The sequence below is a fragment of the Ostrea edulis genome, chromosome 4 (assembly GCF_947568905.1).
Source record: "Ostrea edulis chromosome 4, xbOstEdul1.1, whole genome shotgun sequence".
Classification (NCBI taxonomy): domain Eukaryota; kingdom Metazoa; phylum Mollusca; class Bivalvia; order Ostreida; family Ostreidae; genus Ostrea; species Ostrea edulis.
This window is the reverse complement of record NC_079167.1, coordinates 10,220,631-10,237,680: the sequence shown is the minus strand read 5'-3', so window position 1 is coordinate 10,237,680 and position 17,050 is coordinate 10,220,631. Positions and strand designations below refer to the sequence as shown.

General features: G+C 34.9%; 2 protein-coding genes across 5 annotated transcripts in view; both read right to left on the bottom strand.

Annotated features, from left to right (window-relative positions):
- Positions 1–8,087, bottom strand: part of LOC125669743 (FAD-dependent oxidoreductase domain-containing protein 2-like) — a 34,004-nt gene extending 25,917 nt beyond the window's left edge. The window contains exons 1-8 of one of the 4 annotated variants that reach the window (XM_048904470.2): positions 7,647–8,087; positions 6,792–6,975; positions 1,877–2,014; positions 1,647–1,777; positions 1,435–1,555; positions 623–850; positions 298–458; positions 41–206 (exon numbers count right to left, since the gene is read on the bottom strand). In XM_048904470.2, coding sequence (XP_048760427.2) covers positions 41–206; positions 298–458; positions 623–850; positions 1,435–1,555; positions 1,647–1,777; positions 1,877–2,014; positions 6,792–6,975; positions 7,647–7,821 — 1,304 coding nt within the window. In that variant the 5' untranslated portion in view covers positions 7,822–8,087. The remainder of the gene's footprint in view (positions 1–40; positions 207–297; positions 459–622; positions 851–1,434; positions 1,556–1,646; positions 1,778–1,876; positions 2,015–6,791; positions 6,976–7,646) is intronic. The other 3 variants (XM_048904471.2, XM_048904473.2, XM_048904472.2) reach the window with 3 other exon arrangements.
- A 7,544-nt stretch (positions 8,088–15,631) lies between these two features.
- Positions 15,632–16,993, bottom strand: LOC125670173 (UPF0728 protein-like). The gene is made up of 4 exons (XM_048905172.2): positions 16,940–16,993; positions 16,703–16,803; positions 16,317–16,436; positions 15,632–15,854 (listed from the first exon to the last, which is right to left on the bottom strand). The coding sequence occupies exons 2-4, from the start codon at positions 16,794–16,796 to the stop codon at positions 15,790–15,792; spliced, it is 279 nt and encodes a 92-aa protein (XP_048761129.1). The 5' UTR covers positions 16,797–16,803; positions 16,940–16,993; the 3' UTR covers positions 15,632–15,789.
- Between the last annotated feature and the right edge of the window lie 57 nt (positions 16,994–17,050).

Below are 17,050 nucleotides of genomic sequence, written 5' to 3'. Positions count from 1 at the left end.
GAGTTTACACCAGTTCTCCCTATAAAGAATTGATACCAACTCGTCAACAAGGATAATGTCACATAGATATGTGAACATCTGATAGAGACCGGAAGCTTCGTTCACTCTTCTGATGATGACAGAGGACAAATTGTGCAGCGGGAGAATCGCCGACGGCCACATTTCTTGATGGTATCGCCAGTTTAAGATCTTGGAGAGAACACGAGCTGCAACAAAACAATTATTATTACTGTTTTTTAAATACTACTCCCTTAAAAGCATTAAAACATTGATCTTTCATGTTAATGATTCTATTACCAGAGTATCGGAAGCCGTGGATGAAGCCCCCTGCTGACTGTCTGAAGTCTAGCGAGTGTGCTATTGTTCCTGTGAAATAGAGACCATCCACCACAGAGGAGCGGTAATCGTAATCTATTATAGGGTATTTCTGGGATGGCCGGACTGCCACATCTGAAATTCTGCAACAGCAATTGGCGTACATAAGAGACAACACATACATACATACATGTAGTCTTCTGATCCAGTTAGATTGCAGCAGTGATAGTTTAGCACGCAGTCGGTACAGAGAGAATTTCAGTTTTCATTACTAAATTAAGAAATGCACTATTGCCACTCTTATTACTTTCTGAAAATAAAGGGATCAAACTGGAAGCCGAGGCATCTGATGATCTTGTCGTAGGGGGTAAGAAGGGGGTCATTATCATACTCCTCCCACTGCTCGTCCGGGAGATTTTCTCGAAGGTACAGCTTTCCCCCCTCCTTGACAACCTTGTAATCGTTTATGTCGTATTCCAAGAGACCATCCTGAGATTTTAACTGATAAGTGTCCAACAGCTCGTTGTTTACAGCCCTACGTGGAAAAACTCCAGATTTTATACATACCATAAATATTAATACTGAAATTATATTAGTACTCATAATATCGACCTGCCGCTACTAACAAGATTAGTCTCACATTGTGCGGAGTGTCTATCACACTTTCTCTGGAGCATGTTCTAATTAATCGCGTTATCGTTGACTTCAGAGAATGACTGATGATCAATTAGACATAGACAACCTTTTCTTGCTCTCTGTGTATGGTAGAGCTGTTTCAGAAATGTTATGCAGTATGAATGAACTTCTGTCGTAATTTCAGTTGACGTGGTCATATTTTGAGTACAGTAAACCTACTGTAGTGTCCTCCACTTACCGGTATATTGAAGTCGTTTATATTAAACTATCTAGTGATATAAATCCCCAGCAACATTATTGATATGGTTCGATTATATTGAACTTTTGGATATAATGAATAATTCAGGTCAGTCCCCCCGGATGTTAACATATCCAGAGCAGACTGTAGGACCTTGTATGTTGTGTTGTATGATTTGGAATTCAGAAGAAATAGTTGAATAGTTCAGTACTCGTATTACCAGTATGAAACCCTCTGACCATTACCTCAAATCGCCGACGTAGTGAGTCTCCCAGGCCAGGCGAATGCGATGTCTGCCCACCATGTGGACGAAGTTGGTCTTGTCGTAGATCGCAGACGCGGTCTCAAAAGCAGAGTTTCCACGACCTACGTGACACATAACAGAAATAAACGCATTGTACACTCTGATACTACAAGAACGTTTTGTTTAAGAAAACATAGTTTGAAATTTATGTACCTAGGATCATAACAGATTTGCCCTCATAGTCCGAAGCGTTCGATGACAAACTCTCGTATCCGTCCATTAATTCCTGTCCAGGAATATCAGGGACACGAGGCTTCCATACACCAGTGGCTACAATCGCCACTCTGTAAAGGATCGAGTGCACAGTCTAGAATTCTAGAAGTCTTGACCGTTCAGGAACAAATTATGAATATCATATTTTAATATCCCTTCTTTCTACTTACCGACATAAGTACTCATTACCATACTGGTCCTTCATGCCGATTTTCTTGGTTTTGTTCACATACACAGAATGAATGTCGGATATTTCCGTATTGTATTGAATTGGTAAGTTGAAATGACGAGCATACGATTGAAGGTATCTAAAAATTGAGTCGTGACGTTAATAGTTGAAATAGCTGAAATATTTACAAGTACCTATCAAATACAAATGTGATACATGTATGCTTTCAAGTAATGTTTACTCAAATGTACAGACGGGATATTTGAACAATCCACTGGGAAAAGGGATACATGTTTTGTATGGAGCGCCAAATTAACATAAACTCAAATAATTGAAGATATGTCTAATTATTTAAAGATATCATCGATTCATTTGAGGAACGAACAATTCAGTTAAAGATCTTTTCAAATAGTGAATGATATATTCAAATATAAATTGATTTGAGCATTAATTAAATTGTTGATAGAATCAACAATTCTACTGAATTAATGCGCGCTACATGTATATATTTGAATTTTTTGTTCTCCACAAATGAATTGATGGTATCAACAATTGAATTGATGCACACTATAATTCAACTGACACGAGCAATAATTCAATTTATGCGCGCAGTAATTGAATGTGCGCAATAATTCATTTATTTTCCACTTCAATTGGATCGATGATATGATTAATTTAATTGGTGCGCGCAATAAATCTTTTAGAGAGAGATAGGTCAATTATTTGATCATAGTTATCTTCAATTCAACAGATCTGCAACTGAATTATGATCTCTTTAATTGAATTGTTGCTCTCTTTAAAAGAATTTATGTGCTCATTATTTTCTTATACAAAATCGTCGTAAATAATTAAAGATATCTTTAAATCATTTATACTGAGCTCCAAATGAAATTTTGGGAGCAATAATTCCATCACCTTGATGTGCGCATCAATTCAGTGGATGAGATCAATGATTAATTTGATGTGCCCATAAATTCAATTATTGCGTTTAATAATTCAATTGAAGCGCATCAATTCAAGTGACGCCGGAAAATAATAATCAATTTCATACGCGCATTAATTGAATTACTGCGCGCAATAATTGAATTAATGACATTTTCAAATAATGTAAAGATCAATGTATCTTCAGCTATATAGGTTTACATTGTATGTTAATTTGACGCTTTATAATTTCATGCATCTGTAAATTTATTGGGACCAGTTTCACTATCGTGATAGATATCTTGTTCACCTTCAAGCTGACTTGATGTTATAAGATCCTATAGTTTGTTTTCTAGCATAACCCCAACTCTGTTCACCTACACAACAAGGAAATGGAGTCGTTCCATACAACAAACAACAATCCTATAAACTAATAACATACATGTATTAACCACTACATGTACATGTAATTCAAATACAAATTAACAAATACATGTACGTTGATTAGTGACAAATCGTCCGCAAAACATGATCCGTATTTTTTTCTTGGCAGCATGTGTCATTTATAAGTGTAAGCCTAACAAGCGCGGGGAATGTGGAGATTAGAGAAACCGGTACACAATTAGAACAAGAAATAATTTTCATCAAAGAAAAAGTAAACATTAAAGCTTTTGATTTTACATTAAAAGGCATCAACATCGAAAATGTTTTCCATACTTTTTTTTAGAATGCTCATCTTTTTGAAAAATGATTGCCAACTGATTTAACCCTATGGTAAATTCATACCGAAGAAGAAAAAAAAAACAATTTCTCTGAAGAAAAAAAAACTCAAGGTAAAAAGATTAACATTATAAAACGATTATTTTTCATGATTTATATAAAAAAAATAATATTATTATATGTCACCAGACATCTAGTAAAAGCTGTCAGATGAAATATTTAAGCTAGGGGAGATAACTCTTCGGAAATAGCTCTCATTAAATTTAAAGGTTTAATAATCCCTACCTTAATTTTTTGTTTATTCATCTATTTATTTTATCAAGTTGTGCTGGTACAATGAAACTGAAATATATTCTGAACGTGTAGTATGTTCTATTCCGCGAGGATCGACGGTCAGGGTAGTTTTCCAAGCTGAAAAATCCGAAGTTAATACAAACGAAAACAACGTTCATTTAAGTAACTCCATTCTCGCATTATTATCTGATAAAAGTAAAGAAAATGTATTTATTCCCATTGTTTAGCGTTAAAACTAATAAATAATCATATAAAACATATAGGTCATCGCATTTGTTTAAGATGTGAGACATACATAAACAGAAGCATATATCAACCTCGCAAAAACTGCAATTTTCCTTCAACAGCATTATCAAAATTCACAAAAACTGGTTATAACGATATAATAGTATTCAAATCAATTTAAGGAAACTGGGTTTTTTTTATAAATAAAAAATATACAAAACGTCTATGAAATATCGCATAGTGGACAGAACTATTGCCTTTGGATTCAATACTTTGAAGTATATCATTTATTATTCTCATATAACTTAGACTTTTGAAATAGTTTATGTGTAACAAGATTTTTCACAATACCTATCTTAAAAGACTCCAACAAATTTTATGTTTCTATTATGCATAAATCTAAATAAACCATTAATTTTCCAATATCCTATGATGTCCATGAGGGTGGGAGGAAGTACTTTAAGGGAGGAAGTACTTTAAGGGAGTATATAAAGGAGCTATCGCGCTGTATGAAAAGTATGTTGGTGCGAAGTGTTGCTGTGAACCTCACGTGTTTTCAAAAATGAAGTTTATCTTAAATATTTACATTTACTTTCAATTCTGTCGGAAGACTCCCAGCCATTAAAGATGGTCGTTACTATATTCACATGTATCAAGATTCATGCGCACATTTAACACATTCATGAGGAAATGGCTATCATTTCAGTTGGTAAAAAGATCGAAGGTAAACACATTGGAAATGTAAATACATATATAAGCCTTTGAAGCCTCATTTATGGCATATATATGTAAATATGCTTAGATCAAGAGAGGATAAAACTACGTCCCGCAGTCGACCTTGTCTGTTGATCCTTCTCCCTCTTAATTTTTATAAGATAAAGTTTATTATCGTACTTTTGCTATCCTAAATTGAAAATTATTAATTTAAAGACGAAACCAGACCTTTTTTTTAAAAATTGGGGGAGGGGTGTTGCATCTTATTTTTTTTTTACTGCCCTCTATTAATGTTTAAAGAATATATTTCAAGAATTAATCGATTTTTCCTAGAAAGAGGGTGTTGCACGGGAGAGTGACACGTGTATTTCCCTCAACAGAATTTCCTCCACAGTATTTAAACGTTTCTGACGTTGTACGGGCGCTCTATTAGCTACATGTACGTAGCGTTACCGCAATACAGTTTGCATCAATGTAAAAGTACAATATTTTTCCTGTGCGGAGAAACGACCTAGTATGATGTTGGATCACTTTAATAATTGATACTACAATGTATATTAAATGGTTTTTATTCTAACATACTACATGTATTATTGAGCTAACAGTTACAGATTAAAGACCGTGTAACTAGCTACAGACTCCGATTTCAAACATTTACAGAATTCTGATTAAAATTCAGATCTTAATGAAAAGTCTAGGGGTTTAGTCTCCAACGGACCATATTTTCCTTAAACTCGCAAGTTCGAAGCATATTTTCTGATTTTTAAAGATCTGTAATGTCATTAAAAATGACACTCAAAATATCAATTTACGAATTTGAAGTTTATCGAAATTTTAACGACGACAAACGTTTTCATGTTTATACATACGGTACTGACATGTTGCTGAAGCTAGAAATCGTAGGGAAAAAATGAAGACTATTTGTTTTTTGAAGAACCTTAGAATTTTAACATTAGGTTCCTTGAGGTCATCGGGTACTCAGCTTGGTTTAGAATTTCTAAAACAAGCTTACAGTTCATAATTTATCCCGGTAAAGCCAGTTACCCGTCTTACAAAAAAGTCTTCTATTCTACTTATATATCTCATTTCAATGCCTTTTTATGCCCCCGAGATCGAAGATCGGGGGACATATTGTTTTTGTCCTGTCTGTCATTCTGTCTGAAACTTTAACCTTGCTAATAACTTTTGAACAGTAAGTGATAGAGCTTTGATATTTCACATGAGTATTCCTTGTGACAAGACCTTTCCATGGGTACCAACATTTTTGACCCCGTGACCTTGGAGTTTGACCTACTTTTTGAAAACTTTAACCTTGCTAATAACTTTTGAACAGTAAGAGATAGAGCTTTGATATTTCACATGAGTATTCCTTGTCACCAGACCTTTCCGTTGGTATTGAACCTTTTGGCCTTGACATTTGACCTACTTTCAATTTTTTTTTTACATTGGTCATAACTTCTAAATGGTAAATATTAGAGCTTTCATATTGTACATGAGCATTTCTTTTGACAAGATCTTTCTACTGGTACCAAGATATTTGCCCTTGTGGTCTTGGCCATCTTCGGAATTGGCCATTATCGGGGGCATTTGTGTTTCACAAACACATCTTGTTTTTTAATGAAATTAAGGTGGAATTTTGTTTCTTAATATGTATTCTGAAAACTGATTCATTTGCAGGTTTTTTTTAAAAGACCATCAAATTAAATAGGACATCATTGATCATATGAAATTGATTCTTCTTTTACAATTACTGTACCTGTGTCTACCACCTGTTACTATTTGATGAGCGCCGTGTAATTTCTAATTTGTTCACTAAATGAACAAGAAATCGAATAAGTTTTATACGTGGAAAAACTATGCTTTAAATTAAACCGCCTGCGCGCGCATGCATGTGTGTGTACAAGTCCAGTGACTGTATGATTGTCATAAGTGCGAGTAGCAATTTCCGTCAGAATTTGGTCTCTTAACCATAAGAAAGATTCTTGAAAATAGGTCCTTTGTCTTTTATTTCAGTACAGATGTACATATCTCAGTATACTCACGTAACCATGGTATCTGCTGGCGGGAACATTTGGCGGGAGAAATGTTTGAAGAGCATGCGCTCTTCATCACTTAAAAGCGAGTTCCAGTCATGACGAAGGTTGTACTCTGCGTTTTCCCGTCCAGTGTAGATCTTATTAATGCTGATTAACTTCCTGTGAATGGGGTATTTGGTGAAAAATGAACCTGTATGAAAAGTCGTTTATCTTGAGTTTCTACAAAAATTCATTCCAGAGAGTGGAAATATATATAATAATTATCAGATGTCTGTAGAATATATCGAGTGCAGGTGCGTAGCCAGGCGTACGTTTGTATGCACAAACGTCCATATCATTTTTGCAACAGCAAAAATTAAAAAAAAAAAAAAAAAAGGGAAAGAGAAAGAGAGTGGGGGATTAAAATATCAAAAGGTAGTGAAAGACAATATTTAATTATGACAATTATATTTGTCCTCTCCTACTATCAGTTAATTACTTGGTTTGTCTAAACCACTCTATCTTTCTCATTTTTGAGATTTTACAAGTGTTTCTCCGCATTTCGTACAAAAACAGAACAGACCTCGAATATGGATGCGTAACAAATTTTATAAAGTGTACGAAAAATGCGTTCAGGAGGGTCGAATATACACATCGAAATCGTCTAAAATTTACCCATTGGGGCCTTAAGCCCCCCCCCCCCCCCCCCCCCCCTGCCTAATAGGGCGTTCACATCAAAAGTACCATGGCTACGCCCCTGCTCAGTGTCTATCCTGTATGATATATTTTTAAATATTAGTTACAAATTTCATTAAACAATTAAATTTCATATAAAAAGTATGCTTGATTTTACTTAGATATTGTGAGTGAATTTCAGAATACCTGCAATGTTAGATTTCTCGAAGATGATATAATTTCTTTGTGATTTGTTCAGGAAGTATCCGATTTGTAAGCCCGCTGGTCCCGCTCCTATCACACAATAATCTCTGTGAGTGGGTGACGTACCCACCCCCCAACACAGCAGTACCGTCAACAACGCCCGCAACACCGGACTCATTCTCGCTGAACCTGAATTTGCTTAGAAATATCCGTAATGACAATCAAATTGTCTTTTAAGCCTTCTTCCAGTTTCTTCTTTAATTATTTAAAATAACCACCGTCCTATTCTTTGAATTTCTTAAGAAAAGGGAAATTAAACATATTCCTTCGAATTCCGTTTTGATGCCTTCTACATTTTCCACATGAGTGGCGGGAATGGCAGGTTATGGTAACGTCCTATATTGGCCCGGATGACAGAGGTATATTTGGTGATTACGGAGTATTATCTGAACACGATCCGACTATCATCATGTAATTTGTACAATACAATACAAGATCTCCGAAACTAATTATCTTAATGGTTCGTAGAGGCGTCAGGGAGAAGTGGTTTTAACTTTGTCGATATTTTTTGTGTGTGGGTAACCTTCACAATTCCAAACGAACACTGGAGAACAGCTGTCGTGGCGATATATATTGCGGTTGGCAATTTCCGATACTAGCGAACTTATTTTCAAATAATGATATTCCTTAAGTTGGGTAGATTGATCAGGCCACAATTGCTTTGACATTTTAAGGATTCACCCACTGCAGCCTCGCGATCAAAACACTCTTCTGATTAGGTTATCTGTCCTGTATTTATTGTTAATATGAAGAACTGTTTGCAAAACCGTCTAAATAACTATATAATAGTGTTCTTTAATTTTTTACATAGATAATTTTTTTTTTTTTAATTTTTTTTTTATTTATTCAGTTGGACATGCGTTTGAATTTAAAGCTTTTAAGATTAAACGGCAATCAGCGTGAAGATATTTTTAAAAAGGGAGGGGGGGGGGAGGTCAGTAAGAGCTTCTTCAGAAAATCTTATGCGACATACTGAAAAAGATATATCAAAATTACTTAGATAAATGCACGTTCGCTGTTTTATAAGATACTTCTCATTATGGTTAGGTTATCTGTTCTGCATTAATTGTTTAAATGAAGAAATGTTTGTAAAACTGTCTAAATAATTGATTAATATTGTTCTTTTTTTTTTATATGCATAGATATCGTTTGTTGTTGAGAGCATATCTCTTATTCTGTTGGACAGGCGCTTATATTTCAAGCTTTTAAGAATGAACCGAAAATCGACATGATGATATTTATAAGAGAGAGAGAGAGAGTTAGTTCTCCAGAAATCCAATGCCAATGCGATACACTGAAAAAATATGATCAAATTGCACGTCCCAATAGTATTACATAGATGTATGTGTGCGTGCACATCGCTGGTTTATAAGATACGTTTCATTTATTATGAATCATAAAATTTTAACAACTGCATTATCTAATGCGTCATTATTAGGGATGTTAATGTAAATATTTCATTCCGACGAAGGAACCTTTCTGGGGATTCTATCCATTCGGCGAATTTAATCGATTTGAAAATGACTTAAATTTTTTATGCGTATTTGGTTCATTTACTTTGGACGTGTGCTTCGTATAAAGTTTTTTGATACAGCTGATGGGTAGGAACTTGTAATTAGTCAAATGGACGTTATTTCCAGCAACAAACTGTGAAATGTTAATGGAATCTTTCAATTAAGAACTGTATAATTATAAGGAAAATAAATGGAACACAATCATGCCTTTGTTTAGTTTCCCAAAAGGAAGCAGTGCACGGTTCGCGGTGATGATGTCCTTACTATACTTCAGTTATTGATTACCTGTCTACATCATATGTGCACAATGTTGAATTAATTGTTATTTTCAAAGAACAAAACATTTTGATATGATTAGATGCCTCTTAAACGATTAATCATGTTGTGTGTGTCCAATCCTTGGAAAATCGATTTTTTTAAATTTAAAAAAAACCCGACATTGTTGCTGAAATTTCAAATTGCAGTTTTTAATCTGCCTATTAGATATCACAAATAACTAGAGAGATAAATCTAATCATCTCTGTCTTTTGATGTAAGATATTGCCGATCAATATTGGCAATTAATGAGGATTTATGTGTTGGTCACTTGTTTAGGAGAGGTATGAATCGCACCCTTCTGTAACCGCCGACACTGAGATGAACAACCAGAAGAAATAATTATGGTTTTCCGCCTTCGATCTAGAGATCTGTGAAACGTCCCTGTAGATTGATGGTGACTCCAATCCGTACCATCTTTAAATACCATATGCATTTCTTGAAAACTAATCAAATTTCATGGACAAACATTCACAGATAATAAATGCCTGGTCACTATAATTTGGGATCTGTTGGTTCAAAGATTTTAGATCTACAATAATGTTTTTCTTTTGGTCAATAAACCCTGCTTCATTAGAATGGGTTTTGTATAAGCCTTATTTAAGAATATGTTGAGGGTTGCTACCGTTAGGATAAGCACAAGTACATATATATAGTGTTGTACATGAGAGAACTAGGGGAGTGGTTCCACCCCAGACAATTTTTCCAGGGGGTCCAATCTATACTCGGGATTTACACTCAACATTCTACAACTGAAAGTGCTTAGAAATTGACTTATAAAATAGCTATTGTCTACCAAGCCGAGTCAATGGCGTTGGGGTGGGGGTGGGGGGTGGGGGGTGGGTGGGGGGGTGTTGAACCCTTGGTTTCCCTCGATATTCGCGCCTTAATGTACAGTTGTACATCTTCTTATAAAGTTAAGTACAATTTTTCTGTCATAGTAAGTAATGGTTGATTCTTACCTTGTGCGTGTATGCCATGCTAAACTAACACTAAGACAGTGAAGGGGGGGGGGGGGGGTTACCATGTTTCACATTACAGGGCACACTAGGGGGCGTGGCTTTTAAAATTTGAGAGCTGAAAACGTTGTTAAGATTGTGATAGCTATGACGTCATAGACAACTACTATGTGACAAAGTACTCAGGGTAGGATTATGGGAGGCTTTTTTTCCCCCCTATGTTCTAATTTAATATCAAGTGACTTCGGGTGGTTTGGGGTTTGCTGCGCTTGCTATTAAAAACTTGCAAGATGAAATCTCTTCACGTGCTCCTCTAAATAATGTGTGTGTGTGCGCGCATTGGCACCAAGATCACTGAACTGAATTCATCACAAAATTTACTCAATTGTATATAAAAATATAGTATTTACATAGGTGCTTGGCAATTTAAATATATATAATTTAAAATAATTCTTTCTATAAACAGACTAGTTGTTTCCAGAGAAACATTGACATTTTTATTACATATTTTAAAAAACGTCAAAGACCTGTGATATTTAACATAAAAGTGATGGTATCATTTAATCAGTAAATGTTAAAAAGCATGCGTGAGATAATGGAGATTGGCAATTTATGAGTAGCCATTATGTAGTATGTTTTATTAATATTTCTTTTTAAAAAGGAGCATTTTCTTAGAGAAGATTGCTATTTATCTCTAAATGTGATATTTTCACGTAAATCGCATTTATTTCAAAGTTTTGTTTCTCTAGTTTTTTTTGGATGGGTAAGTGGCGAGCATAGGTTTGAAATTTACAAAACGTACAGCATCTTTTTCTGGATAGGGTATTGGATGCCTTAAGCCTTTTAAATTTAAACAGATATTCCTATTTTAATTTGATTTTTTCTATGAAAATATTTAACCCCTAGCATATGATATAGAACAGAATACATTTTATTTCCTAATTCTGAGTTCTAACAGGGCAAAATGGGATCATACATGAGGAAAGAAAGGCATATAAGATATAGTTCACATAAATTCCCACACAATGACATACATACAAGAGTATGAGAGAAAATTCATGTAACAGAGAGAAGGGGTCATTAAGCACGTCATATGATAATATTTACATTCCCAATGTAATTACCAATTGTAATTATAGTCATTTCCTCATGAATGCATTGCAGTTGTGAACAATGCGCGTATGGATCTTAATTAATATAAAGTACGTTTATTTTGACGTCGGGGAATATCGACAGAAATGAAAATAAAATTTAAATATAAAAATTTTCATTCTGAAAATACAGGAGGGTATGAACGCGACGCGTCACCACGGCATACTACTTAATGACGCGTCACATCGGCATACTACTTAATGACGCTTCTCGCCGACATACTACTTAATGACGCTTCACACCGGCATACTACTTAATGACGCTTCACGCCGGCATAATACTTAATGACGCTTCACGCCGGCATAATACTTAATGACGTGTCACATCGGCATACTACTTAATGACGCGTCACATCGGCATACTACTTAATGACGCGTCACATCGGCATACTACTTAATGACGCTTCACGCCGGCATAATACTTAATGACGCGTCACATCGGCATACTACTTAATGACGCGTCACATCGGCATACTACTTAATGATTTTGTTTATTTTCTAATAGAGTGTCTTAAAAAGCATATCTTAAGGAAATTAACCCATACGTTTAATAATTTTATCAGATGTTTTTATGTTTCACAGAAACTGGCCTTCTACATTCATGATTATTGATTAAAGTAAGATATTTTTCACATACTAAATTTGAATTGAACATGAAGTGTTTTAGATACGTACATGTATATACCCCTGTGTGGCAATATTGAAAAGTATAAACTTTCACATTTAGAATGTCTGTAATGATAATGAAAAATATGGGATATCTACTAGTCAGGAACAACTTCGGTACTAAGTTTGATTTGTATCAGGCAAAGGGTTCAGAAGATGATAAGCAGTACTTTTTTTTCAATCTAGAGTGAATTGATGTATGACCTTGTGAGATTCAAAATGAAAAGGAGTCATTTTGACTAATGGGGTCATCTACTTTTTAGGGGGTACCAATGTACCAAGTTTGATGTTTGTCTTGCAAAGGGTTCACAAGATATTAAGGGACAATATTTTCTTATGTCCAGAGTAGTTTTACCCTTGACCTTTGACTTTGTAACCTCAAAATCAATAGGTATCATCTATTCCCCAGATAATATAGTGTACCAAGTTTGATGTCTGTCAAGCAAAAGGTTCTCAAGTGGATGGACAATATCTTCCCATGTCCACATTGATTGAGCTTATGACCTCAAATCAATAGGATTTATCTACTCCTAAATAGAAACTAGTATAACAAGTTTGATGTCTGTCAAGCAAATGATTCTTTTAAAAATATTGAGCGGACAATACTTGGTCTACCTACCGACCAACAGGTGCAAACCAATTTTCAAGGAGGGGGGGGGGGATTGAATATGTGACAAAAATTTACCATCAAGTTGTTATTTGTGCATTTCCATTCTGTTAAATATTTGTGTGGCAGTCATTTTATTTAGTAAAGAGTTATAATTACTCTTGCCCAGCGACAAAATATTTTATCAACATATAAAATATTGAAACGTTTTACAGCTGAGGAATACCAAAATGCTTTATGGTTATGATGCAACTGCTTACTAAATATACATGTATATATATATATGCTTCTTCCAAAAGTGGGAAATTCTCCATCCGGAATTTCTAATCTATAATCCTATCTGAACATGTTTTTGACTATACCATAATGCAGAAGATGTGTATCCAACGCTGAGGGAGAAACATGGTAAACACAGTTTTAAAAAAGATTTATTTCCAATACAGCTGTATATACATGTACTTGCAATATTTGATGAAGTGAAAATAATAACAGTAATCATGATCACTGTTCGTTGTCTTCACTTTTTCATCTCATATATCCTATAAAGAATACAGAATTAAGAGTAGGGCAAACATGGACCCCTGTACACACCAGAGGTGGGATTCAGATGCCTAGGAGGAGTAAGCATCCTGTTAACCGGCCACATCGGCTGTGAGCCCCATATTTTTACCAGGTAAATGGAGTAATGTGTAGTCAAAATCAGTATGTAAAGAATTGCCTGACAATTGGTATGAAACATGTCAGTCAGAATTCTACCTAATGACAGTTTTATTTGTAAGTTACATCATTATGACGACCACTTCAGAAATGCTGACAATAAATTATGACTGTTGAAACCCCTGTAACATGAACTTATTTATCAGTATATGTAGCCTCTCTCAATTCAAAAATTGTTCATATGCAGAACATGCTCTCATGTATGTATCAAATTATTTTTAGAGACATAAACACCATATCAGCAGGTGATAATGGAATACTGCTACATAAATATTGGAAGTTGATGGAGAAGCTGAAGTAATTACATTTGTCTTAAAGTTGAATTGTTAGTTTTCCCATTAACATCTATGTCATGCAATAAAGCTTCTTTTTTTAAAAATTTACTTTCATTCCTGATGGTTGTATGAAAACTGACTATGGATTCTCAGACCTATTCTATGTGTGTGTATATTGTGTGTGATGGATCCTAACCAGCAACCAATTCAATGGTGCCATGTGATACTAGGCCTGCTTGATCTCCATATAGTGAATCCATCCATCCATCCCAGAGTATTAAGGAGGTATACTACATCGTTATGATGGCTTACTTCCTTTTGACTTGCGTGATCAAGAGAGAGACTACCACATCACTAGAAAAGCTAGCTCTGAAGTGATTTTATGCATGTGTAGCTCTGATAACTTCTTCTGAATCAGCCATTAAAATGATTGCCATCTTGATTATATAAGTCTTTATCCACCATCAGAGGGGTACCATGCTCATGCAGCTTCGGAACAAAGCTTCCCTGAACAGGGTGAAGTGTAGCGGACAGTATATAGGGAACTTCTACTGCCTCGCTAGTTAGCTGGCTTTTCAAGTGATGTGGTAGAGTCTCTTTCTTGATCACGCAAGTTAAGCAACAGCAAGTGTGTTCAGACTGCTGCACCGTGCACACTACAAAATGGTGGCAGTGTAGTGACTCTGGTGTTTGGTGGGAGGCCTGCTTCAGGTAGAGTCTCTTTGGAGCTCTGGGACTGTGGGTGTCCATGTACAGATGTGGTTTTGCCCAGGGACGACGGTGGTTGTCATCGTGAACAGCGAATGCCATTGCTGAAGAAGTGCCAAACAATCGGAGAGAACCCATGCTAAGCTTCAGTACAAAGCTTCCCTGACCATGGAGGAAGTGTAGCAGACAGTATATAGTGAACCTCTACTACCTCGCTAGTGAGTTAGCTTTTCTAGTGATGTGTAGAGTCTCTCTCTTGATCACACCAGTTAAGAAACGATGAGCATGTTCAGACCACTACACGTTACAATATCAGTAATATTTGTCTATTCCGTTTAGGTTTAATTGCATAGCTGAGTAGCTCAGTTGGCTAGAGTGTTGACCGCAGAACTGTAGGTTGTGTGTTCGAATCCAGCAGGGGTTTAATATTTTCCCCAAATTACTTTCTACTAAAACTGCATTTTTTGACTAAATGAAGTCAATTTGAAAGTTTTCAATTTCAAAATATTGTTGTACACTTTTCACATGAAAATTTTCAGGTGTAGCATTCCTCATTAAATAAAGCATACATAAAAAGACCCATCAATACTTTTCTTTGATGTTTAGCTTATACATGCATATATTCCTTTTGAAAGAGCAGTCAAGAAATTATAAAATCGTTAATACAGTATGTTTGCTGCAGTTGCCGTAATTTCCTAATCAAGTATATAATGAAGATAATACATGCATGTGCATACTATATACAACTTCAAGGGGTCAAAAATTGTGTGACCCGAACACTTGTAATGAATTATTTTGAGGCAATATGATTTATGATGCACTGTACTTAGTGATCTTTCAAGAGTAATAAGAATCTTGAGTATTTAAAATTCTTATCTTTTTTATTCCATCTAATCTTTCTGTTTTGAACTTGGTTTGCAAATTACAATGTATGTTTCATTAGTGATACTGTAGCTAATTATCTCATTAGTGATACATACAAATTAAGTTTAAGAGAAATAACAAGAACAAAAGCATTAAATGAAAGATTTTTAAAAAACTAGAAACAGCTGTATAATCACTTCAACATGAGTATCACAACATCCATGGCTGTGAATTTCTTACATACATATATACAATCATACGTACAGACTAATTAATGCACAATGATAACTTTAATATGATGCTGACTATTTCAGAATGCACTTTGGACAGCCTCCTGTGCTTTCTTGCACAGTGGGTCAAGATCTCCATCACTGCCTGGATATAAATAAAAGAAAGTAATCCTTAGTACTATAATTATACATAGTTGAGCATTCAAAAATATACCGGTATGTTAGAAAATTATAAACAACAAGGTCCTGAATTACAGAAAGTTGTGCTTCTCCAACATTATACATCTGAATTTCTTAATATGTGCATATATGTAATTATGTATATGATAAGATTAATAATACATGTAGGTATCTGAAAAAATAATACAATAACACATTGTATACAGTGTATATACTGTAATTGTAGTATAATAAACAAGATCCTTTCAAATTTGCTTTAAAAATATTTTGGGTCCTTTACCCACCCACCCCCCTCCAATTTCAAACTACTTTCTACAAAATCTTGTGCATGCAGGTATGTGCAATTGCATGATGTTGACCGATGTGATGTTTGCAGATTTAAAATCTGAGTGTTCCATGCATAAACTTGTATGCTTGACTACCCTACCATAATCTAACTCTCTGATGTCACACTTGAACACACACTCTCCATTGACCCAGATCTCAACAATGTTCCAGTCATCTATCTCCTCAAACTCCACTGAGTGGCCATCTTTAAACAAGACCGCTGCAAAGCAAAGACTTGTCTTTAAACTTCAAGTGAAATAAGTCAAATGGTACAAAACATTTTCAGATTGTAATATATTTAAACATTTTTGACGATCTGGAATTATGTCAGTTCCTGAAAATTGCATAATGAATCAAAACATTTTGGTAGGATAATTCAAAATTTACTAATTATTCAGATAATTCAAATGATTTTTCCATGGACACTGAGTTACCTTATATAAATGATCCTGTATCTCTCATTATTCCTGTCAGAAATACACTTACTTTCTAATCCTTGTAGCCGACTTTTTCTGTGATCTACCAGATAGCATGCTTCGTAAGGCCCATAAGCTATCAGAGCCCTGGCATTCTGTGGCATCTTTACGCTGTTTTGATGAACAAAAAAAAATACTAAGAAAATGGTAAATGGAGATTATAAAGTGCACGTTTCGTTGAAAGACAAATATCAAAGATCCTAAGAAGATAGATAGACAAAAACACAATTTCTCTTCCATTACTTGCCTGGTTTGTGAGCGTTGTGTATCCAGGAAATAGATAAAGGGCGGTAAATGGAAAAACCTGACTTAGTCTCCGGATTTAAAAAAAAAAAGCTCTTTAGTTTTGTGATACGAT